Here is a 24,596-nt window from a genome sequence, read left to right as displayed (position 1 = left end):
AGTGTAAGGCGTTGTAACTCAAATTTGGGCAGGGTGGGGGAGGTTATGTGTGAACAGAATTAACTGTGGCTCGTAGAATCAATGATCGTCTTGATCCCTTCATGGGTACGTTTCACTTCATAATTAAGAAAAGAAACCATGTGAACTGGGCATGATAAATTTACTGAGGAGGATGTGTCCTGAAAGGCATTGGTCACTTGTACCAGAAACACACTTATTGAAATGTATTGAAATGTAATACAAGTTCACCAGCGCTGTGCCGCGTTATCAAAGATGAAGCCAGGATTCTAAGATCATTGTACTATGTTCACAAAATGCCATTTATCAACATGCTTTCCCCCTTGTGTGTATGGCAAGAAACCAGTATGTTCCTCCCTAGTGCAACCTCATACCACTTTAACAGCAGTAGTGCTAAGGGCCATCTGCTAAGGAAACTGACAAGGAAGAAACCAACTTTGTTTTTATTGGAATGGCAGGACACGTACAAAGAATGAGTGGGGCAGGTACCGCAGGAAGGAGGTGTTTTGGGGTGAGTGGTGGTGTGCTATGCTTGGTGGTGGCATCGGCTGGTGTCTTTCTGTCTGTCTGCTGTTTTCCCTGACCAGGGTTGGGGAGATACTCATTTCTGCAAAGAAGAAGATACCACAGTGGTAGCGTAGTGAAGGTGGGGGCTTCTCTCACTGCTTTCCACAGAGTTTCCACAATAAACACATATGTACAAGTACAGACACATACGGATCGAAAACAGTTTGAATAAAGCTTCCAAGAGGCTGGGAGGTGGCGCAGTGTGTTTCTTGGCTATTTGAACCCACTGTAGCAGAGACTGCTCCCTTTTTGTTCAATGTTAGTGATGGGTTGTCCTTTGAGCCATGCGTTCTAAGCATTTTACCAAGATTGAACTTACCACCATAACTTTGTTCAAGTCTTCAAGGTAAATCCATCATCAGTGCCCCATTCCACCTAATGCTGAACTTACCTATCCAGACTCTCTCACTGTGTCTCACCCCCGCAGCTGGAAAATCTGCTTTCCCATGTCAGACTAGAATATAATTCTTGGTAGTTAATTATGTTAGGCTGATCCCTTCCACACAACCGTATAGGCGGGGACCCTCAGGTATGTTGTGGAGTTCCACCTGAGCTCCTACAGAGGTGCTGATGTTTGTTGCAGTTTGGAAGGTCCATGTTGCTAGTGCGCATGCATAGAGACCAAAGGTACCATGCCTCCTGCCTCTCTGCGTGCACTCTCAGAGGAGTAGCAGGATGAAACGAGGTCACTCAGAGGAAGAGGGGATCCCTTGAGGTCACCCCCGCCAACTGCTTCAGGGCTTCCTTTTGATTATGCATGCCTTTCCCAACCGTCAGAGGTCGCCTCGCGCTCCCCATGCGTTTTCACATATTTTGCCTGCATTTTCCAGATTCTTGCTAAAGCAGCATCCAGAAAACACGGGCAAAATGCGCGGGGATAGTGAGGCGACCTCGACAGTTGGGAAAGGCATGCATAATCAAAAGGAAGCCCTGAAACAATCGGCGGGGTGACTGCGAGGGAAACAACCCTGCATAAATGGCCTGTATCTGCTAATGTGATACATTCTCTTCTATTAACTGTATTATTGAGGATGGGGTGAGGGAAATCTCTGTAGTAGCAGGCACAACCAAATGCAGCCCCCATCTGTTTAAGGAGATGGGGGTCAACTAGTGACTGTCACTACGTAGCTTGCTGTTCACCAGCACCCCTAAATATCCGCATGCATGCAAGAAAAGGGACGGGTGCTATCTGAGCTTGCAAATGTGATTGCTTGCCCGAGCATGGTTAAATAATTATTTTTTTCCAGTACTGCCTTTTCTAGAGGTTGGGCTCATCAGCAGCACTGAAAACCCTGCCCACCCCGGCGGGTGTTGCAGCCTGGTGGTTGTTCCAGGCCATTCATGGTGGAGGGGAATGGCAGGGCTTGCCCCTTTTGCTTCCTGTCCCTCTTCCCCAGAGTCGGTGCCTAATCCCTGGTTTGTGCAGACTCTTAAATTTTCATTTCCATGCTGTTAACTCAAGGAAATGCGCCTTGATTTGCAAGAGCTTCGTAGCACCAGGGAATGGTGTTCCCAATCTCCTCGCACCCCCTATCACAAAGTCAACTAGTTTCAGGTTTTTTAAGGTATGCAGAAAATGCCAGCCAGGAGCAGCCTCTTGTGGACATGACACGACACAGCACAGATACGGCCTCATGTAGATCCAGCCAGAAAACACAGGAGAGAAACAGAGTTAATCAGCTGAATAACGAGGACAAGAATTACAAGAACATCCAGAACGGAACAAGGTTAGTGACAGTCTGTCAAAAGAGGCAACAGGCAAGGTTAATATTTGCATCAGGGGTCCACAAGGCCACAGGAAACAGACATTAATGTAGATGTGTGAAGAGACCTGGTCCGGGCAGAAGAGTTTGGTTCTGCAGAGTGTCTGTTTGTGACCCAAAGTCTCAGGTCTTTTATGCATGGGTACTTTGAGTCATGTTCGCCCCCGGATTGACTCGGTTGTTACTTGGAGTTTTGCAAGAGTTTTCTGTCCCTCGGAGTTGACCTCACGGCCACCCCGCACTCTTCCGGGTCTTCCCGATGCTCTTTTAACGCGATTCTTAGTTCTTCTCCAAGATCAACCCGGGTCAAATCGTCACCATTACTGTGCATACGCCAAAGCATGGGTCTCTCTACCCATGGCCCCATATGCCCCCGTTCTCATGTTTCCTCCTCCCACTCCTCCTCCAGCCAGCCTTCAGCCATGAAACCCTGGGAAGCCATTGATGCCAAAGAGGTAAGCAGCCACGTGGCTGCTTAGTTCTCTTGGTGCCCTCCGTCATTTTTTTCCCTTTTGATATGATGATTTTGAGAAATCGGATCAGAAAAGTGTTGGCCAGGAGAGTGTCGAGCCCAAGGTTAAATTCCCATGCATAAAAGACCTCAGTTCCTTTCTCCATCCTGGAAGGAAGTTGCGGACTGGGATCTCTGCCCAGGAAGGGTTGGACAATATCATGGAGAGAATAGGTGGGAGTACCCAAAGCATTTAAACAGTAGAAGCCCTGAGGGACTGGTTAGCATTCCAAGAGTAGTCAAGATTCCTGCGGTTGGGTCACAGCTCTGGAAGGAAAGCCTTTGTTTCACAGTTCTGGAAGGTGAGCAGAGTCTGAGACAAGAGAAAAACGATGTAGTGAATGTAACAGACCTCAGCTACCATTGGTAGCTGGCAGTGGCTATTCCCAGCTCTCTTCTGTGTGTTCATGTAGGATACAGGCAGGTGGAAATGTGTGTCCATATTACAACTGCATGAATATAAATAGAATCGAAGCAGCCCTGAGAAGGCATGAACATCTGAGCATGAGGACTTTTTTTTAGAGGTCACACTAAGTGGAACACATGAACTTTTCTCTTGGGCTTATGGCGCCTCACACAATTGTGATTGAGACAGGAGAGAGTTTGGATTTAAAATGAAATGTACATCCCAGTCAATGCAGATTCTGCATTGATTTTTAGGTGCCAATTTAAAAGAAAGCTGACTTGAGGTCTGACCTACGCATTCCGTTGGAGATATGCTACCGGCGTATGTGGATGTGCGTGTGCGTTAGCTTTTAATCTCTGTGCCATTTTGCTGATTGAAACCGTCCCCACTTAGGCAGCAATTAATCTGGGAGGGGAAAGTGGACAGGCAACCTGTCTTGCATATGAAAATGTCCCATGACTGTTAGGAACGAGAGACTTCATCATCAGTATGAGTAATACCTTAAGTGAGGCAGTGGCAGCCATGTTTGGTTAAATAATCAGCCATACGCAAGCTAGCCTGATCTTGTCAGATCTCAGAAGCTAAGCTGGGTTGACCCTGGCAAGTATTTGGACGGGAGACCACCAAGGAACACCAGGGTCATGATGCGAAGGCAGGCAATAGCATACCACCTCTGAACACCTGTTGCCTTCAAAACCCCACCAGGGGTTGCCGTAAGTCAGATGGGACTTGACGGCAAAAAAACAACAACCCCACATAGGAAAGAAGGAATTAAATTAAAGAGATCTTGAAAGGCATGAGAAATTGGCTAAGGATCCCCTCACCTGATCCAGCAGCAGTTACTGCCTTCTCCTTTTAAAGGTGACTTCACGGAAATTAGACATTTTCCTTTAAAATTATATATGTAGCAATTTTCAGGAATGGATATATATGTATGGGAAATTTGATCTGGGAGTCTAGATTTCAAATGTAGTTCAGCCATAGACAAACTGGTTCGCCTTCAGCCTTCCTTTCCTGGCCTGAACAATATGAATAATGGTAACCACTGCTTAACATTTGTTAGAAGAACAAGCAAAACAAGAAGCCTTTTTTGTTGTTGTAAATAGAAGTAGTAAATTAATGAGATGGTGATGATAGTTTGCGGGCTTGCTGTTTCTGCTTCACAAAACAACAAAAGGAAGTTCCATGTTATGACCTTCTTGTGCTGCTGAACAGTCCTTCCCATAGAGGACGACTGGGAAGTTTGAAAAGCCAACCTGATGCTGCAAGTCAGCAGGACACAAGACACTTCGCTTAGACCTGGCCAGTGATGCTGATGTGGGGCGTTGGAGTTAAGAGTCCTGCCCGTCCACCAGTTAGATTTGTGTGTGTGTGTAGAACACCGAAGATGATATCTAGGCATCATGGGCCTTGATTGTGCATACTCATCTTGCCCTTGTCTTTGGTAAATTTATTTATTTAGTTAGTTAAAAGATATGTACTCTGCCTTAATGATCCTTGAGCAACTTGCCAACAAGAGCCTTTGTAAGTTTTTTGTAACGCTCCAACCATTTTTAAAAATGTATGTGATGACAGTGAGGAAAGAAGAAAGTAGTATGTGCATTACAGGTAACAAGGCCTTGATTTTCACCTCTTAGACTTCTATTTTCCATTTCCAGTCTTAATGGCAAGAGGCCCCTGAATTTACAGAAACAGGCCGAGGCTATAGCAAGCCCACTTGTGTGGTTTTACTTGGCATACCATAACACTACGTAGGTAACTTAATGTCTCCCCCAACTCACGCATTCTCTCAATTACCCTCACCTTGGTGGCCCCAGAAGCTGGTTTGCTGCTGGCATTATTTTCAGCATTCTGGAAACCTGGGAGGTAGTTAAAGCTGGCACGTTGATCGTCCATCCGCCGGCTCTGTGTGCTTGCCAGCATTTCCATTAAATGGTCCATCTCTGGTGGTGGGCTGGGGCTGTCACCTGTCCAGGGAATAGAGGTCATGAGAGGAAAATAGGCAGTGATAACAGAAGAAGAAGAGTTGGTTTTTATATGCAGACTTTCTCTACCACTTAAGGAAGAATCAAACCGGCTTACCATCACCTTCCCTTCCCCTCCCCACAACTAGCCCAAGGTCACCCAGCTGGCTTCATGTGTAGGAGTGGGGAAACAAATCCAATTTACCAGATTAGCCTCCGCCGCTCATGTAGAGGAGTGGGGAATCAAACCTGGTTCTCCAGATCAGAGTCCAGTGCTCCAAACCACCGCTCTTAACCACTATACCACGCTGGCTCTCACTAGTGTTAGTATTCCTTTTCTAGGGATCAGGATTTGTTTACATCCTAGGCTCAAAACATTCCTGTACCCCCATTTGGCACTATTACTCTTCTAAATTATAATTAAGACTTCACAAAATTGGATAATATCCCAGTAGTATAGGATCCCAGTAATTCTGTAATTTGCAAAAGATTTCTCTGTGGAGTTGGATTCTAGTTTTTGATACAGGGAGGTCTTTTTGTTAGAGTCCTGCCTGTGAGAACTACCGAGCAAGCAATGTCATATTTTTTTTATTTTTGGGTCAAAACGCATGGTCACTTTAGCCTCCTTTATTCCCTGTTTCAGCCAGGATTCAGCCAAGATCGAACGCATGTGTTTCACCGAACGTGCGTTCGATCCTGGCTGAATCCTGGCTGAAACAGGGAATAAAGGAGGCTAAAGCGACCATGCATTTTTGCCCTTTGAGTCTAGCTGAAAATCCTACAGACCATATTCAGTGCTGCCAAATCATCTAGATGGATCTCTGCTAGTGGGGAAGGGCGGGAGGCAGAGTCAAAAGCTTTGCTAGCATGCAGCGACCAAACAAGCGGTTCCTGAATGCTTCCCCCCTTGAAAGCACCTTGGTTAACTCACTGTTCTCAGGGTCCGTGGTGCTCTTGCGGTGCACAATCTGAATGTCACAACGTTGCTCATCCATACGCCCGCTCTGTACATGGGTCAGCAGATCAAAGAATCCTTCTTGTTCTGGGGAGCCAGTCTGCAACCGAAAAACCAAGAATGGAGACAAGTCCTGACACCAACTGTCCTGAGTCCTCATGGTCCCCACCCCTCCACCCAGCCATTGTCAACAACATCAGGAGCACAATTGTGTAATTCTCTAGTTTCTTTGCTCATCCAGAATCAACCTATCTACAGAAAGGTAAATGCTTAAATGAGCTAGATTCAGTTTGGCTGCCCCTACATCCAGAAAACAGGTAATTAGTTTTGACTAATTTGTATAGTGTTGTAAAGGTAGAGGTAAAGGTCCCCTGTGCAAACACCGGGTCATTCCTGACCCATGGGGTGATGTCACATCCCGACATTTCCTAGGCAGACTTTGTTTACGGGGTGGTTTGCCAGTGTCTTCCCCAGTCATCTTCCCTTTATCCCCAGCAAGCTGGGTACTTGTATAGTGTTGTATATTTTTGTTATATTACTGCCAGGATACAGGATGATCTTGACAGGCTGGAGAATTGGGCTAAAACCAATAAAATGCATTTCAACAGAGATAAATGTAAAGTTCTGCATTTAGGTAGGAAAATTCAAATGCATAATTATAGGATGGGGGAGACTTGTCTTAGCAGTAGTGTGTGCGAAAAGGATCTTGGGGTCTTAGTAGATCAAACACTGAACATGTCAGCAGTGTGATGTGGTAGCTAAAAAGGCTAGGATGTCATAGGTTTGTCCTTCTCATGTCTCACGCTTTTCTAGCTCGAGATCAAAACATTGAACGCATGATGAACTGCATCAATCCTGCAAATTATCATGGAGGAATGTTCCCATGTGCAGCGCTGTGGGATAGTAGGGGAGTGGTCATCATTTTTGTCACCGCTTTGTGATTGGCTGAGGCCAGTTAAGGGTTGACCTAACGCCAAGGATTTTTTTTAATAGAATTTTTTTTATACCAGCATGCCGGTGTACCATCGTTTCAAAATTAAACTTCCTCTCTTTTTTTTAACAAGCATGGTTTTAGACCTCCCCCCGCCCTTTGGATCTGTTTTTCTCTGCCTTTGCAAAATAAAAACAGCCTAGTGTCATGATTTTTAGGATGCAGCGAGGCAATGAAAGACAGGGGGGGGGAGGCTTCCCACAGACCTTGGAGGAGGGTTGCCTCTTCATTCTCGGTGGGGGTGGGGGGAGCCCTACTCTCGTTCCTTCCCACATTGTGTGCCCCTTCGCAGCAGCGGCTGCTGCAGCAGAGGCGTGTGTGTGTGTGTGTGTATAGGGGAGCAATAGCAAAGCTCCCAACCACACCGCTCCACTTCTGTGTTTCTTGTTACTGCTGTTTCTCAAATACTGAAGCACCACCCGCCCGCCACTTCGATTTGTTGGTAGACCGACATACCGTCAATTTTTTTCCTTAAAAAAAGAAAAGAAATTAGAACAAAGGAGCACTTGGGAGATGTATGGGCATTCCGGGCAATGGCGGACATGTTCCCGAGGTCCCCCAGGAGGTGAATGGGAGGGGGAAAGTGGAATGGGGGAGTGTCGGTATGAAGGGGAGTCGACCCGCTGAAGCACGCACTAGCAGGTGCATGCAATTGCCCAATTATTTACTTTTGGGACAAAACTGGAATGGGAAAACCTGGGGAAATTTTTCAATGGAAGTAGGTTAGACCTGCAGGCAGGAGACAACCATGCGTTATGACAATGGAGATTTGCTACATTTACGGGAGAATTGCAAGACAAAACAGCCATGTGTTATTGACCTATGATTTTGTTCTGATTCTATATTGAATACAGTTCAGGCACCTATACAGATAAATCACAAATGTTCTTAAAATGCAAGTTTTTTTTTTGCTGGTTGCTCTTTGAAGCTTTTGGTTTTATGTTCTCTGTCACTCCGGGCAACTTATTAGAAGGAAATGCTAAGAAAATATCAGGGATCTACAGCTGTGATCCTGAGCTACGGTAGATGGGGTAAGAGTGCTTCCATGTGTCCGAAGATGTGTTGGTTTTGTTCACTGACTGCTGGGGATCCCAGGATTTGAAAAAATGGAAAAACAAACAAACACATCCAATCAGACTCCCACTCTTAAGTGATGAGCTGCAGAGGAATAAGGATGAAGAGACATATTGTGGAAGCTGGTTTTGGAGAGCTAATGGGACAGGAAAATCTGAAAACAGCTTGAGCAGGGGGTGGGCTGTGTTTATTACGGAAATGTGCAGTATTCCTTTGGAATTAGTATAATTTCTGCAGTGCTAAAGTATAGCTGATTTCGCACTCAGCGAGGCATGACTCACACGGATTTTGAGGCAGAAAATACTAACAGTGCCCCTTTGAAAAGAAAAATAAAACAATAAAATTATCAACTTAAAATTAGCCTGCTATATTTGGTCAAACATTTACCTAAGAGGCACAACCGGAGATGGCTCCGAGTGTCTTCCACATAGAGCGACTTGCTTTTGAGCTCTGCCGTCCCCAGCTGGGCCCAAGAGATTCAGGCAGGGCTCCGGGCTTGTAGGCGAAGGAGCCCAGTCCAGTAACACCCTGATCTGGCACTTTCCCGCCCTACACTTCTTTTGCAGGACTTAGAGGGGAAAGAACCAGAAGGGAGAGGGGGTACCAACCAAGCCCCAAGCAGGCAGCTGCCCAGATGACCCCCCTGGTGTGGGCAAGCAGGCAGGCATCCAACCGGTGGTGCACTCGCTCACCTGGTGGCACAGGATGGACTGTTGCACCAGCTTGGCGTAGCCATCCAGCCACACGCCAGAGTTGCTCCTGCTCAGTATGGTCGGGGCCAGATTCTACACCGGCTCCTGCTAGCTCCATCTGCAGGAGTGAAATGAGGACACACTGGCTAAGAACTCCCCCCCTCCGCACATTCTGGCCCTGCCTCCTTTAACCCCTCCATTGTCGCCACTTCCGCCCCCGCCCTCTTGTAGTACAGAGGGAATACATTTCTTCATGGCCTGGGTGGGAAAGGGTTAACACAGCTTCTTGGGCGGTCCTAGCAACTCCATAGCTAATGACTCTTCTGCAAGGGGGAAAGAAGGTTCACTTTCTTGGCAAAACAAACTCACATCTGCCTTGAACAGAGGCTATTCCTGTCTGCGGGAGGGGGTGGATCGCCAGTCTTAGATCCTTCTGAGCTAGAGATCTGCCAGAAAACCACGAAGGGCCAGACCAAATGATTTTGCAGGCCTTACACAGCCCCTGGGCCTGACGTTCCCCACCCCTGTGCTAGTGTATCCACCTGGGTGGTGATAGAGAGGAATACAGAAACCACCCCCAAACCTTACTTGTATTTAAGCCTAGGTGCTGGCTTTTCAGCCCACTGTCCCTTAGTTCATTCCCCTTCCTTCCTTCAAAATAAGCTGCTTCAACCTGCCCAGAAGCAAACTTTCTGGTTTCCCCACAAAAACACGTGGCTGTGCTACGTGTTCTCTGCTGAATGGCTCACGGGGAAAGGATTCTCTTGGGCTTTGAGTGTATCAGGCCTGGTTTAGATTTTTTTTGATCTATTTAAAATGAGTGTCCTCTCCCCAAGTAAATAACCACTTCATACTACTTCGTGAGTGAGCTTGAATAATTGCTTCTAAGTGCAAATGAGGGGCCAGAAATACAACCTGGATTCTAGAGTCAGATGTGGTCTCTTATATGTAGAACAATCTTGCTCTTCCTGCCTTAGAAGTTACAAAAAGTTAGTGGTCTCTCAGGGACACTTTTGGAAAAGGATAGAGTTAGAAAAGGTTCTCATACATGCCCGGAAATACACAAACCAGACCCAAATGGTCAATCTCCAGAAATTGATCTTACATCATACCAGAAAACACGTCACATTTATGTGGGTTGAATATAGCCTGAAAGATTTATTCCCTGAGCAACTGGCATGTTTACTAACATTCTGTGCCATAATACCAACTCAGCCAATCATTGTCAGAGGTTTCACTGCCACACAAGTGAAATTCAGTGTACACGTTAGCCTGATTCCTTGGAATCAGCTTCAGACACATCAAATAATCCTTAAGAACATAAGAAAAGCCCTGCTGGATCAGATCAAGGCCCATCAAGTCCAGCAGTCTGTTCACTCAGTGGCCAACCAGGGCCCTCTAGGAAGCCCACATGAAAGACGACTGCAGCAGCAGTATCCTGCCTGTGTTCCACAGCACCCAATATAATAGGCATGCTCCTGTGATCATGGAGAGAATAGGTGTGCATCATGACTAGTATCCATTTTAACTAGTAGCCACGAATACCCCTCTCCTCCATGAACATGTCCACCCCCCTGTTAAAGCCTTTAAAGTTGGCAGCCATCACCACATCCTGGGGCAGGGAATTCCACAATTTAACTATGCGTTGTGTGAAGAAATACTTCCTTTTATCTGTGTTGAATCTCTTACCCTCCAGCTTCAGCAGATGACCCCACGTTCTAGTATTAACCTTTGGCCATCAGAAAAAGACACTAAAATAATATTTTGAAAGGCATAAGATGCAAGACTTGGTGTTATTCAGTGGAGAGCTACTATCATTTGGAATCATCTTGTCTGAAAATACAGAGGGCTGGGGTTTGGGTCCCATTCCTTAGATCTAGGATCAGTTGTGATACATTTATCTTTCCTTTATGACCAACACTTTTCATAACCATGTTTTAGCTGTAATGGTTGAAAGTTCGTTGTCAGCTGGTTCTACCACTTCATCCTATTTAAGTTTCATAGGGGAATTTTTAACGAAGATTTGCTGCGCTTTCAAATCTGATTTGTGTCGGTGCAAATTTTTGGTTATTCATTGTAGGTCCGCGTTTTCCCAGAATGAGCAATAAAAGCCGTGTTATAACTGAGGTAACTGAAACCACTTTTGAGGCGTCCTTTCCTGTTGGCGCGTGTTTTTTTGGCTCAGAGGCCCATGAAGAATTGTTTGCTTCAGTTCCGCTGCCCCTGCCTGTGACGTCTACTTTCTCCTCCCCCAAGAACAGTGATTGGCTGGGGGAGTTTTGCGCTCGGACAAGAATACCGCCCCTTTTGCTGCCTGCCTGCCTAGAGTCCTGGCACTTCTCTCCCTCCGTCCCGGAGGCTGGCGGGCGGGCAGGTGGCACGCCTTCCCTGCCCCTCGCCCGGGATGGGCCTTGGAGCTGGGCCCACACCTCCAAGCCCAGGGAGATGTCGGACGGACAGTTCCAGGGGGAGACCGGCGGGGCCACGCCATGTGCGCCTCACGCGCTGGGGGTGGTGGTGGTGGTGGCAGCTTGGTCTAGGGCAGCTGGACCCGTGGAGGGGATGTTCAAGGGAAAGGGCTGTTGGCCCCTCTACCCCAGCAGGGAGGGGGGATTTTTGAGAATTTGGATTGGAAAAATGTGCATCCTGATAGTGGAAAACCCAAGACAAAACTCCCTCCTATTACTCTTCTGAAGAGGGGCAGCCAGTCTGCTCTGGGTCTCCCTCCTCTCTCTCGATGCACTGGGGCCGGATCATGGCCAGCGCACAAGCCAGAGGCCTTCTTTCTCCCCCCCCCCCGCCATGCACACTGGCTGGATCGGGGTTGGCGCTCAAGCCAGGAGCCCTCTCTCTCATGATGCACTGGGGCCGGATCATGGCCAGCGTGCAAGCCAGGGACCTTCTTTCCTCTCCCCTCCCAGCTATGCACACTGGCTGGATCGGGGCCGGCGCACAAGCCAGGAGCCCTCCTCTCTCTCACGATGCACTGGGGCCGGATCATGGCCGGCGCGCAAGCCAGGGGCCTTCTTTCCTCTCCCCCCCCCCGCCATGCACACTGGCTGGATCGGGGCCGGCGAGCAAGCCAGGAGCCCTCCTCTCTCTCACGATGCACTGGCTTTAATGCAAGAGGTTTACAGTGGCCATTTATGCACGGGAGGTTTTTTCTTGGATTTGCTGCTCTCTAGATGCTCCCTTTACCCATCCAAATTCTCAAAACTCAACAGTCAGCCCCCAAGAAAAGTTTTGAGAATTAGGATTGGGAAAATGTGCATCTAGAGAGCTGCAAATCCAAGGCATACCTTGGATCCAAGGCACACCTCTTGGCACAAGGATGCAATTCCTGCGCCCCCCCCCCCCAAATCCTGTCTTTCATTAAAGGGCAATGGGTTCCACACCTATAGAAAATAGAGGGAAGCTTTGAGGAAAGTGCTGCCTTGCCCCCCCCCATTTGGAATCTGACTGTTCCAAAAGCAGAACAGAGCGAGGGTGGAAGAAAAATGGAGGAGACCAGAGGGACTGATGGTTGTTTTTTGCGCTGGGGCTGGTGAACCGCACGATGTAATCTGCTGGGCGGAGTTGGGGCGGAGTTGGGGGCAGGCATAAACAGTGAGCTTGTTGGAAGGGGAGGCCTCCTGCAAAAGGGACAGACCAAACCGTTGTCAAATACAGTGTGCTTTGTTCCCATGAAAAACCAAATTACAGATAATTGACAAGGATAAATCGCCGCCATGAAAAAAACATTTAAATCGGGTTTTTTATTGGTCCGTGGCAAAAGAGAAGCAAAGTCTACCGTGAAAAATGCCCCATAATGTACTGTAATTTCTTTATTGCATTGCCTACATAGAGACGGGGTAGTGGTGGGGAGATAAACTACAATTCCTGCTACCTATGCAGGTTTGTGGAAGATAACTTCAACTTTAAAAATAAATAAATTATTCCCACAAACATTGTAGTAGCTCTGTAACCACTCCTCTTCACTTTAAACCTATCCCCCGAAATCCTGACACACTGATTCAAGAAACCAGCCCTTCCTTCTTAATAAACTCACCTTTACTTGTTTTTTTTCCACCCTGAAGAGAAAGGGCAATTGAATTCTTCCCTGATTCTCCAAAATAATTCAAGGGGGTCTCTGAAGAAGTTCACAATTAAGTGCACCAGGAAATAAAATACATAAGACAAATGCAAGCCTGTCTATATGAATGACAGTTATGGGATAACAGACCAAAACGGAAGAGTTGACAGGTCAGTACTAGAATTGTTTGCTTTGGTGCCTAAACTGCATAGGAAAAAGACTTGACAACTATGTTCACCCGATTTTAGCATCAGAATTAACAACACGCATTGTGAGGCTGTAGTTCATCCGTTTGCTTCTCTGACTACAAAGGCCTCTGATGCACAGAGGAAGGAGGCAGGGAAGAAAAGTAGTAATGGCTTGTCCTGCCGTTCTGTACAGACTGATTGAGGGACTGGGAACTTTTGCAGTAAATTCATAACCCGTATCAAATACAGAAACATAAAAAAATACATGGAAGTAAGAAGTAGGCCTAACACAAAGGAAACATGGGACCTATCCAGACTGTCACCTGCTTCCCCTGAGAAGTTTTGTGCCCTGACTGAGGGACAAGGTAGAGGCAGGGAACTGAGTGCAAGGTGAAATATTAGGGTTGCCAACCTCCAGGTAATAGCTGGAGATCTGCTATTACAACTGATCTCCAGCCGATAGAGATCAGATCACCTGGAGAAAATGGCCACTGTGGCAATTGGACTCTATGGCATCGAAGTCCCTCGCCTCCCCAAACCCCGCCCTCCTCAGGCTCTGCCTCAAAAACCTCCCACCAATGGCGAAGAGGGACCTGGCAACCCTATGAAATATGAAGGTATTTGAAATTAGGAGGAGACCTCTTGAAGAGGGCCTCCTCAGGCAATATATAAGATCAAACCACATTATAGAAATGGGAGAGAAAGAAAGGTGAATACTAGGGTTGCCAGGTCCCTCTTCGCCACAGGTGAGGGTTTTGGGGCAGAGCCTGAGAAGGGCGGGGTTTTGGGAGGGACTTCAATGCCATAGAGTCCAATTGCCAAAGGCGGCCATTTTCTCCAGGGGAACTGATCTCTATCAGCTGGAGATCAGTTGTAATAGCAGGAGATCTCCCGCTTGTACCTGGAGGTTGGCAACCCTAGTGAATACAGGGGCTGAAATGATAGTTTTTCAGGTCTACATGACAAATGGGACATAGGGCTATCTGTGAAGGTACAGCACTATGTTTGGATTGTTACATGTTCAAAGGAGGCCCTCCTTCCTGCAGATATAATAAAAACCCCAAGGCGTGCTTTGGTTGTACAAGAAGCTGAGGGTACCATTAGAAGCCAGAGAGGTCAAAGAGCAAAGCATCCTGCTGAAAATCAGCCATCAAGAACTGGCGGGCTTAAGCTGATGCAGAGAGGATTGAGGCTAAACTGTAGAGGGAGTGATAGGACTCCAGGGGGAGGGCGGGGGAATGTCAGCCCTGGAGCAAAGCCAGCAAGTGTTAGGAATTAAAGGCATTAATCTCATCTGGGCTGGCCTTTCTAACAGTGTGCTCTGGTCATCCGGCTGCAGAAAGAAAGGAAAGGCACTATGATTAGATAGCTTGGGTATATGCAAGGCTATATACCATGTCTGGCAGTGGGATAATAGATTTGGCTCTGCTGTGACCCTTTCACAACCACAGACTTTGAGCATTAAAGTGACCATTGAAGGTAGACGAGTATCTTTTCATCTGGGGAGCCTGTCCCATGGCTTAACCACTCTTAATAAGGACTCTTCAGTTCCTTACTAGGAATGCTTGAACACCCACCTACTCGATTTGCATGCTCTTTCACCAGCAGCAAATACTGACCTCTTTTTCAACAGTCGGTTTGATGGTTTGTTTTTTTTTTTTTATAAATTTTTATTGATTTTTTAAAGCTATAAATTCTCCATAATTTTGACAACAGCGTAAAAATAATATCACAATCGCAATTATATTGATTGTTGTCTTAATTACCATTAAACATAAAAAATATGACAACTTCCCCATCACCTCCATCTACCTCTTAATAAAGTATTATTAGCCTTCGTTAACATATACTGATCCTAACATTAATTTCATTCTAAAGTTTCATGTTTTATAAAGTTTTACATTCTGGATCAAAATAAAAAGTAGCCTTCCATTATTCCCAGATCTTGTACATTATCACAATGATTCCTTCAATACTCCCCTTTTCCCCAGTTTCTCCAACTCCACCAGTTCTAGCGTTAAAATGATTTAATCCCTTTATTCTGAAACCTTTGTCCCTTTCCATTTAACATAAATTTAAAATAGCCATGCCACCCGTCCACACTGTCAAAGCCTTCCAATCCAGCAATCATATTTAAGTCAATCCTTTAACCATGGTCTAATACTTCCTTCTGTAACTGAAATAAGTCAATCAGGTATGGGAACAAGATTTCTTTGTTTTCTCTCATTTCCTCAGGCAAGGTGCATATCCAAAAATAATTCTTTCTGGGCTTAATCCCCATCGTGGCTTCAATCTGTGTTCCTTGATCTGCTCTCTTCTTCCTTGTATCCACACGTCCTTCCATGTCTTTTTTAAATGAAAAGTCCATTTCTTGTATGTCTGGTCTCTTTGTCGCCGGCTGGTTACTTTCTTGAACTTCTGTCTTCTTCTTTATATCCTGATATTCTTCCGTGACTTTTTGGGCAGAAGAATCCATTGCTTGTAAGTCCATATTTGTAGTCATCATTTGAATTTTCAAGACTTTTATGTCTTCTGTAACCAGATTCAACTTCTGATTACATACCAGTGATGATTGGTCAAGAGTCATCATCACTGAAATCAATTGAGCCATCTGTGTAGAAATCTGTTTTAATTGTTTAATTGTCGCCTCAGAATATTTAGCAAACATGTCCTGTACTTTTTTTTCCATGATTGAATTCAGTAGAATTCCCTTTGATTTCATAAGAGCAGGGCTATGTTAGCCAGATCAGGGAGAGGCTCCAGAGTATGTAACTTTATTAAAAATTTGATGGTCATCTAGCAGGAGTCCAGCATGTAGTTAATAGAAAATACTTTATTGTCCAACTTAATATCTTTTTCGGGTTGAAAAAATAAGTATTTAAACTTAAAAAAACTTTTTAAAGTTAAAAATACCAACGAGTTTTACCAGACGCTCTAGATCGGCTGAGCCAGGAAGTATTCCAGGGATTACCTAATCGTAGACCTTCTATCGTCTCTTCTCTATGGTTATTACCTTCAGGAGTGGTTTTGGTGTAACATGAGTAAGACGAATTTCCGGTCTTACGACCTTCTTCCTGTTGATTTGTAGAGCAGTGGAGAGGTAAAGCACAGAGTCTTCCGGTCAAAGGATCCTCTTTGTTGTACACGTGGCTGGAGGACCTTTTTTTTCCCTCATGTAACTTCTCAAAAGTTCCTCCCTCCCCTTCCTTTAAGAACGCGTCGGATTGGCAGATCTTACATCAATCATTCAAGCTCGTTGTTTTAATTTAAGTTGATCAGTTTGATAAGGCTCCTGCTGCTTTATCTGATGGATCTCATACAACAAAATCATCCAGTTCAATTAAGGGAGAAAAACGGTTACCAGGAATATTTTCTTCAACCCCCTGTTATTCGATGACGCCAGTGAAAGACGAAGGATTCTTATCTACTCACTTGGGCGCCCGGAGGTGAGGCTTTAATCTTAATGTAGTCCTTATGATGTTTATAGGGTGCTGGAGGGTAGAGTCTAAAGCCGAAGTTGCGCGCTGGCGATTTCAATCCCTTCGTGCCCACGGGACCAAATGTCTGAAACTCCGGGGGGCTTATTAAAGCTACCTCAGAGTATTCAGGAGGTCAAACCGCATATATGGCTGCAGGGAATTCCTGCCTCTCAGCCCACTTGCAAGGGCTGGGTTGGGGTGCAATAAAACTCCCCAAATCACACGCAAACTTGGATACTCCCCAGGAGCCCCTGGGAAGACGCAGCACTCAGCCCAGCTCAGCACCGGAAGTTCGGTTTGATGGTTTGTTGACTGGTTGTGGGTGTTTGGCAGGTTGTTTCACTGTGTCCCTTACTAACTAATAGGGTTGCCAGCTCCAGGTTGGGAAATACCTGGAGATTTTAGGGGTGGAGCCTGATGAGGGCGGGGTTTGGGGAGGGGAGGGACTTTACTGCCATAGCGTCCAATTGCCAAAGCAGCCATTTTCTCCAGGGGAGCTGATTTATGTTACCTGGAGATCAGTTGTAATAGCGGAAGATCTCCAGCCACCACCTGGAGGTTGGAAAGAATCCAGACAGCACTCACACAATATATATTAAAGTACTAATTTATAAAGGTGAAGGAAGGTGCAAAAGTGAACAATATATACAACAAGGTAATAACCAAATACACATATAGATATCAATAGCAGTCCAGCAGAAAAAAAGTTCAATGTATAAATATCCTGGGAGTCAGGTAAGTCAATGTCAATTCCTGAGTGTCCTGAGTAACAGGTAAGAAAATCTTTATACTCAAATATAGACTTCTTTAGGTGTTGTAAATTGCTGGAAAGCGGAGTCCCAGGCAGGAGCCACGGAGGGAAGCTGTCAGGACGTGTTGTCTAGATCCAAATCCACTTTGAGACCTACATGAATTTCTTCTGGTCCTATGAGACTGTGTTTTTTCCTTGCACTTTATTGATACAGATAGCTGATGAAGCCATGAGCGAAACGTGATTTGGATCTAGACAACACGTCCTGACAGCTTCCCTCCGTGGCTCCTGCCTGGGACTCCGCTTTCCAGCAATTTACAACACCTAAAGAAGTCTATATTTGAGTATAAAGATTTTCTTACCTGTTACTCAGGACACTCAGGAATTGACATTGACTTACCTGACTCCCAGGATATTTATACATTGAACTTTTTTTCTGCTGGACTGCTATTGATATCTATATGTGTATTTGGTTATTACCTTGTTGTATATATTGTTCACTTTTGCACCTTCCTTCACCTTTATAAATTAGTACTTTAATATATATTGTGTGAGTGCTGTCTGGATTCTTTCCATTATCCATACAGCACTGAGCCTTTCTTTCTCCAGGACCACCTGGAGGTTGGCAACCCTACTAACTATGCAGTACAGTGCGATTGGCTTTTCACATGCTGAGTTCTGCTACCCTCAGTGTTCGGTTGAGTTCTACCACCTTGCTAAGTAGCAGGTTATTGTCAAAATAGACAATTAGATCACTCCCAAATCATATAAACCAGTCATCAATAAATACTGTTTCAATAAGTAATCCTTACTTTCGTCTAAGTAATCCTTAGTGACACTAATGGCTGCCAATCCTTTTGAACTGGCAGTATCTTTGTGCATGTGCGGTTTTGGGGGAACCTGGTGTAAACCTGTTTTGCAGGGGCACAGGTTTTCTTGCAGGGGCACAGCGCAAACCGAGCTGACCGAACGATCAGCTCACATTGGATCCCCACTTTCAAGCATGGTAAGTTCAACAGTTGAACATGTTCTGGCAAAATTCGCAGCATCCCTGTTCCTTACTGTCAAATGGGTTTCTTTCCTAACCCTAACATAATTTTTTTCTGTCCTTTTAAAACAGCTTTTAAAATGAAGGTACCAGTACCGATTGTTGTAGTATTCTTAACAGCTTCTCATCAGTACCGTGTATAGGATTTAGCTCCCTTTCTTGCTTGTTTCTCACTCTTTCTTCTGCGCTTGGCTTTTGTGCCAGTATGTTTGGCAGGATACTCAAAGGCAGAATGGAATGACACCTCTACTGTGTCCCTTGAATGCTTTTCAGAATTCCTGCTTGCCACATGACACCCTCATGTTTGGATTGCGCTTCTTGTGTTTTTTATTCCTTGTTTAACATGTAGCCAGAAAGGCCCCAGATGACCAGCTAACTTAAATGTCCGGAGAAATCTAAGAGGCCAGCTGTCCCACCAATTTGTTAGCAATTTTGTTTTACATTTACATTGTTGATTAGAAGAAAGTGCATGGGGGTGGGCAGGTTGTAACAAAGCTCTGAGGAACACTCAAGAACTCATCGGCTGGTATTTTCCAATTCTCAAATTAATTTTTGGTGCAATAAAAATGCCACTGCAAATGAACTGCTGTTCTCTCATATGTGGCTGTAAAGACCCCAGCTGACCAGTAATCTACATCTATCTTAATTTCATCTGAATTTATCTGTACTTGTATAAATTGGAGGTTTACTATAACCTGGGGATCTACCAAAAGCTTAAGTTTCCCAAGATGTGATAAATCTCAGGTCTGTACAATTTTATTATAAGTTTTATACGCTTCATGTATTTTATACATTTTAGGTATCTATGTGCTATATGTATATGCTTATGACTTTGTTAATGAGCAATAAACGACAACATTAAATCTTAGGTCTCACCCCCATTTTAGAAAAAAATGAGAGCCAGTAATACAAATTTTGACACATAGCAAATGGGAATCAAAGGCGTTGTCTGAGGGCCACCAGGCGCAGGGGTCTCATTTCATATGTGCTGCATACTGTAGGCATATATTACAAATACACCTAAATAAATAAAGTCACTTTGTCTTGCTGTTTTTATGTCTTAGGGAAGATTTTGACCCTCGCTCAAAGCAAAGTTTTCTAACCCAAACTATAAAATGCCTATTCATGGGTGCAAAATAATGGCCTCACATGGGCCTTGGCATGGGCTGGCCGCTGCCGCCAGTCTCTCGTCCCAGCTCGCCGAGGCGTGGACAAGCTGGGGGACCTGCCACACCAGCCGGCCCCTCCACCACAGCCCTTGGTAACGGCGGCGGGATGTCAGGCACTGGGGTGGGCATCTCTCTGCTGAGGCCGCAGGGGCTCAGCGATGGAGGATGGCAGGCAGCCCGGTGCGGGCCCTGCCACCATGCCCGGCCCTTGCTGCGCACCCCAAGGGCTAGTGGAACTCCCCACATGGGGGGAAACCCTGGAGCCAGGTAGGGAACAGCGAGGGCTCAGCCCTGCTGTGGCGTTGGCCCCCACGTGGGCCGTTGGAGGAGGTGGACATTTGGGCACCATCAGTCTCTCCCTCTGCGGTTGGGAGGCGCCCACCCAGAGAGAGCCACGAGGGAGGAGGGTTCCCCCCCCCCCTGTACCCAGGGCATCCATCACAGTGGAAGGTTGGCTTGGCCAGGAGAGGGAGGGAGAGAGGGGAGGGGAGGCATGAGTGGGCGGTATAGACGGGTGTGATCACACAATCCTGCAGCTGTGATTATTCACGATTTTTGAGGGAGGTTGCCTTGCAGTGGGGCCAGGCCAAACCTAAAAGTCACGTTAAAGGGCTTCCTAGACATGTGGGGCAAATTTGCGCCGGCTGTGGTGCGACTTCTGAACTGAGGAATAATGAATAACTTCAAAAAAGGTGCAGGGCACTTTCGCCTGGATCGCACCGCAAATTACCAAGCATAAACAACCCCTACGTTTTACTTATGCCTTGAGGGGCACTCAATGATAGTACTGCAAACTTGGTGGGTGGTAGTGGGTTAAGAGTTAAGACACGCTAATCTAGCTACTGTACCACACCGACTCTCAGTTTTTCATTTTTCATTTTTACTCATGAGTTTAACTCAGCACAGTATTGTGTCTCAGCAAAACTGCCCACAAAGAATACTCATGGTCCATACACACTCTTGTGTCCTACTCCTTTAATCTGGCCCCCTGCTCTTCTCCCTACCTCCTCAGCACACATGGTTTGCAACTTTAGAAAGTGACCCATATTCTCTGAATCAAACAGAGCTTGAAAGCGTAATGGTCTTTAGTGCCTCCTAAGAAGTGGTAATGTAAAAAAATTTAGGTGAGTGAAGGAAGGGAGAGAGTCTCTTTTGCTTTCTCACATGGCCATTCGTATGTTGACTTCCTAATGGGCCAACTGTATGTAATATACTGAAACAAACAGTAGGGAATGGATGTCACTGTGGACTTCCATCAGCTCACCTGTCAAAAGACAGCTCTGTGCTCGGTGGGCATTTTGTCTGAACCTCATAGAAACTCTTGCTTCTAAATCATGCTCAGTTGTTCTTTATTGGAAAAAAGTTCTGTATAATCCTTCTGTGATTTCGAGGAGGATCATCACGTTATCCAAGGTATGAAATAAGTAAAACTTTCCCCCATATATATGTTGTTCTGTGGTGTTTCAACTTCTCCTTCCTCCTTCCTCCTTTTTTTTGTGGGGGGGATAAGGCTAAATGTGAAGTTTTCATTCAAATGGCATTGGGGTCCATTAGATCCCAATTAAAGAGAATGGGGGAAATACTAAACACTGGGATGCCTAAGTACTTAGGCAAGATGTGTGTTTTAAATTATTCTAGCATTGTAAACATTCTTACAGCACAATAGCTACTTATTTATAGTGTTCTAGTAGGTGAGTTAAGGAGCTATTAATCTTTCAATTTTTTACTCATGCATACATCCAGAAGAAGAGGAAGAGATGCATGAATAAAGCAATGGGACTCCATGGCCATTTATGCAGGGGAAATTTGCACTGGGTTTACCACTCTGCAGACACAGAATTTTCTGATCTGAATTCTCAAAACTGTATGCATGGGGGCTCTTTGCCCTTAACTATTTTAGTAGTTTTTTCACTAAAATAATACTTTAACAGAAATGATGGGGGGGCGGGGGAGACAGGCGGCTCTGTTACTGAGATCATAAGACTCGCTGCTGAAACTGACCAGAGAGACCAGAGAGGAAGCCTATGAAGTCTCTTCTCTCTGTGTATGAGAAACAGACTGCTCCATTACTGTGATCATAAGACTTGCTGCTGAAACTGACCAGAAAGACCAGAGATAAAGCCTATGAGGTACAGGCGGGGGGGGACAGCCAGCTCTGTTCCCCTAGATCTTTACACTCACTGCCAAAACTCACCAAAATGGCTTCTTGAAGAGGAGCTGGATGAGGGAGGGACAAGCCAGACTGGGCAAGGGAAGAGAAACCCAAAGTTAAGACTATTCACAGAAATTGCCCCAATTAGCTTCACTTTGGGATCGAGGTGAAATTTAAATTCATGATAAAACAGATTCCTAGAAATGTGGGACAAGTGCACAGTGGATGCGAAGTGACTTCTGCTCGGAAAAATCATGAATAATCCAAACAAAACCTTGAAGCAGTCCCGCAGGGATCGCAAGTAACCAAGCATAAATGGCCCGTAAGAATTGGTTCCAGGGTATAGTTGGCAGGCATCTGATAGCACAACCATGCTGAAACTTAGTAGTAGGGGAGGCCTGCAGAGGAACCCTACGTATACCATTCTTGAGTTCCATTATAAAGAAAGATGGGATATAAATAAATTAGCACTGGTGATCATTACAAATACCTTCCCAGTACCACTATTTCATAGACAAGAATCCTTAATACAATTTTACATTTTTAGGTTAAATTGGAATAGTCAAATGCATCTAAGGACTAACTTGGCATCTATTTGACCCTAGTATCTGATCAGCAAAGCCCTTTTTACAAGCAAAAGAGGATCAAAGTATCCGAAGAGAAATTCTCTTTCGCTGTCTTAGTAATGGAGAAAATTGCTCTTTAAAGGTAGGGGTTGTTGTATCGCTCTCTGTGTGTAATGTCAATGCTCGTTTGTTCTCTGTAGCAGGAAGGAAGAGTCTCTATTGATGTTGACTAGGGGAAGAACTTCAGGTGCTGTCCCTCACAATGGGTGTGTGCTGAGTAGCAACCCCAAAAACAGTAGTGCCACTTCAGAGCTCTAATGAGCTTCTTTCTGACCTGTGCTCAGAAACTAGCTAAAGACTCCATTACTTAACTCACAGATAGACTATTATCCCCTCCCCTCTCATCAAGTATAATGTTTTTTTCAATGGAGGCAATTCATACATTCAGCTGCAAGTCATCGATTGATGTCACAAAGGAGAGGCACTGAGAGATCTACACACATACATGAATCAGCCATTGCACCAGAAAGTATGGGCATTATTGAAACAAAAGCACCAGATTACACAGCAATAGATATTGGCATGGTACTTAAACTACAGGCATGGAATGCCTAACAACACTACTAGAATAAAGTGCCCCATGGGACATGGTTTCCCTTCCAGCACAGCGTGAGTGATGGGTCTTAAAAAGCTCTCGGACAAACCGTTCTGCATCCTCCTTGTCCCCATACTAATCCTACATCTTTAAAGTCAATCACCAAACCCTGTCTTAAGACATGCCCCTTTTTTCTCTTCTGAGGCCAAAACTCAGTGATATGCACAGACCAGCCCCAAACTTCAAATCCCACAGCAGTGGGGGGATTGGACCCATGGGGTGGAACCCTCGGTTAATATTCGATCACAACATGTCCTGGGTTAACCTTACCCCACTGGACGAATTGGATTCTGGTGCTGGATCTGATGCTGGATCTGATGCTGCCTCTGAATCTGGCTCCTTTTTCTCCTCTTCCTCAGCTTTGGCTTCTACCGTTGTCATTGTGAGACACGTCTCCTGTGCACACTGCCTGGAATTGGTTTGTCACTCCAGAGACAAAGCTGTTTATGCCCTGGGGCTGCTTGTGTAGGACCTCTCAGCACTGTGCACTTTGCTTGCCCTGTGCCCGCTGTGACAGCCCTGATGCCTGCCGCTCTTAGTGATTTATATGGAACCGCAGCACTAAGTACCCCCTTCCGCCGCTCCGTGCCAACCCCCCCCCCACACACACACACAGCCTCATTCTCTGCACGGGGATCAAAAATCCATATTTTAATAAACACAGGCATCCAATCTGGTCTGTCCATTGGATCCCCATAATCTGCATAAAGATTATCCTGGATAATTGTATCAAAAGAGCCAACACACACTTCATTAAGGAATGTGTGTGCATGTATGCGTCTGTATCTATGTGTTTGTGTGTGTGTGTAGGAACATGCATAATACTGAAAGGTAATTCAAGGAATCATCCTTCCTCCCTTCACAAGGCTAGAAATCTGGTTAGGATCTGGTGTCATCCAGGCTGCTGACAGAGTCCACCAAGCTGTACTTCATTGTCCTAATCCACCAATGGTCAGACTTCTAGAAAGGCCAGAACACCACCAGGCTCCACTTCAAGTTGGATATTACCCCTCTAATTTGAATCCAGTCTTGGGCCAGCTATGAACTTCAGTGCTGGGCCAGCAGTTGGGACCCTACCAAGAAGGCATAGCTTACCTGTTCTCCTTGGGCATACAGTTAACACCTTTCCCAGAGGTGTAAAATTCCTGACCATTACTGATGCCTATGCTAATAAATGCTTAGCACAACAACAACAACAACAAGATGTTGGCATGGACTAACCAGGAGGGAGCAAATTAAATGGCCCAATTAAGTTCACTTAGCATTAACTGCTAAATTCCTCCTTCCCAGGGTTACTATCCTTCTAATATATTTAGATCCTAACCTCAGAGGTGAAGAAATAGCTCTGATGATATTCTTTCTGCCCATGTTCCATTTAGGAGCAAAAGGATTATGGAAAATAACCAGTGTTCCCTTTGGTCACAGGGTCTCTTCACTGTGACCTAAGTCTACATTTTGCTTTCTCATGATAATATCTGGTGATAAACTGAACCAGGGAGGGACAGTTTTTAGGCATCATTGCACATAGGGTTGCCAGCTCCAGGATGGGAAATATCTGGAGATTTGGGGGGGGGG

The 24,596-nt window shown here is 45.5% G+C and overlaps 1 protein-coding gene across 1 annotated transcript; it reads right to left on the bottom strand.

Annotated features, from left to right (window-relative positions):
• Nucleotides 1-448: 448 nt before the first annotated feature.
• Nucleotides 449-23,545, bottom strand: PCP2 (Purkinje cell protein 2). Its single transcript, XM_056865951.1, has 4 exons — nucleotides 23,292-23,545; nucleotides 6,161-6,284; nucleotides 5,069-5,232; nucleotides 449-625 (listed from the first exon to the last, which is right to left on the bottom strand). The coding sequence occupies exons 1-4, from the start codon at nucleotides 23,400-23,402 to the stop codon at nucleotides 620-622; spliced, it is 405 nt and encodes a 134-aa protein (XP_056721929.1). The 5' UTR covers nucleotides 23,403-23,545; the 3' UTR covers nucleotides 449-619.
• Between the last annotated feature and the right edge of the window lie 1,051 nt (nucleotides 23,546-24,596).

Source organism: Euleptes europaea, chromosome 1 (genome assembly GCF_029931775.1).
Source record: "Euleptes europaea isolate rEulEur1 chromosome 1, rEulEur1.hap1, whole genome shotgun sequence".
Classification (NCBI taxonomy): Eukaryota; Metazoa; Chordata; class Lepidosauria; order Squamata; family Sphaerodactylidae; genus Euleptes; species Euleptes europaea.
This window is presented reverse-complemented; position numbering and strand designations above follow the sequence as displayed.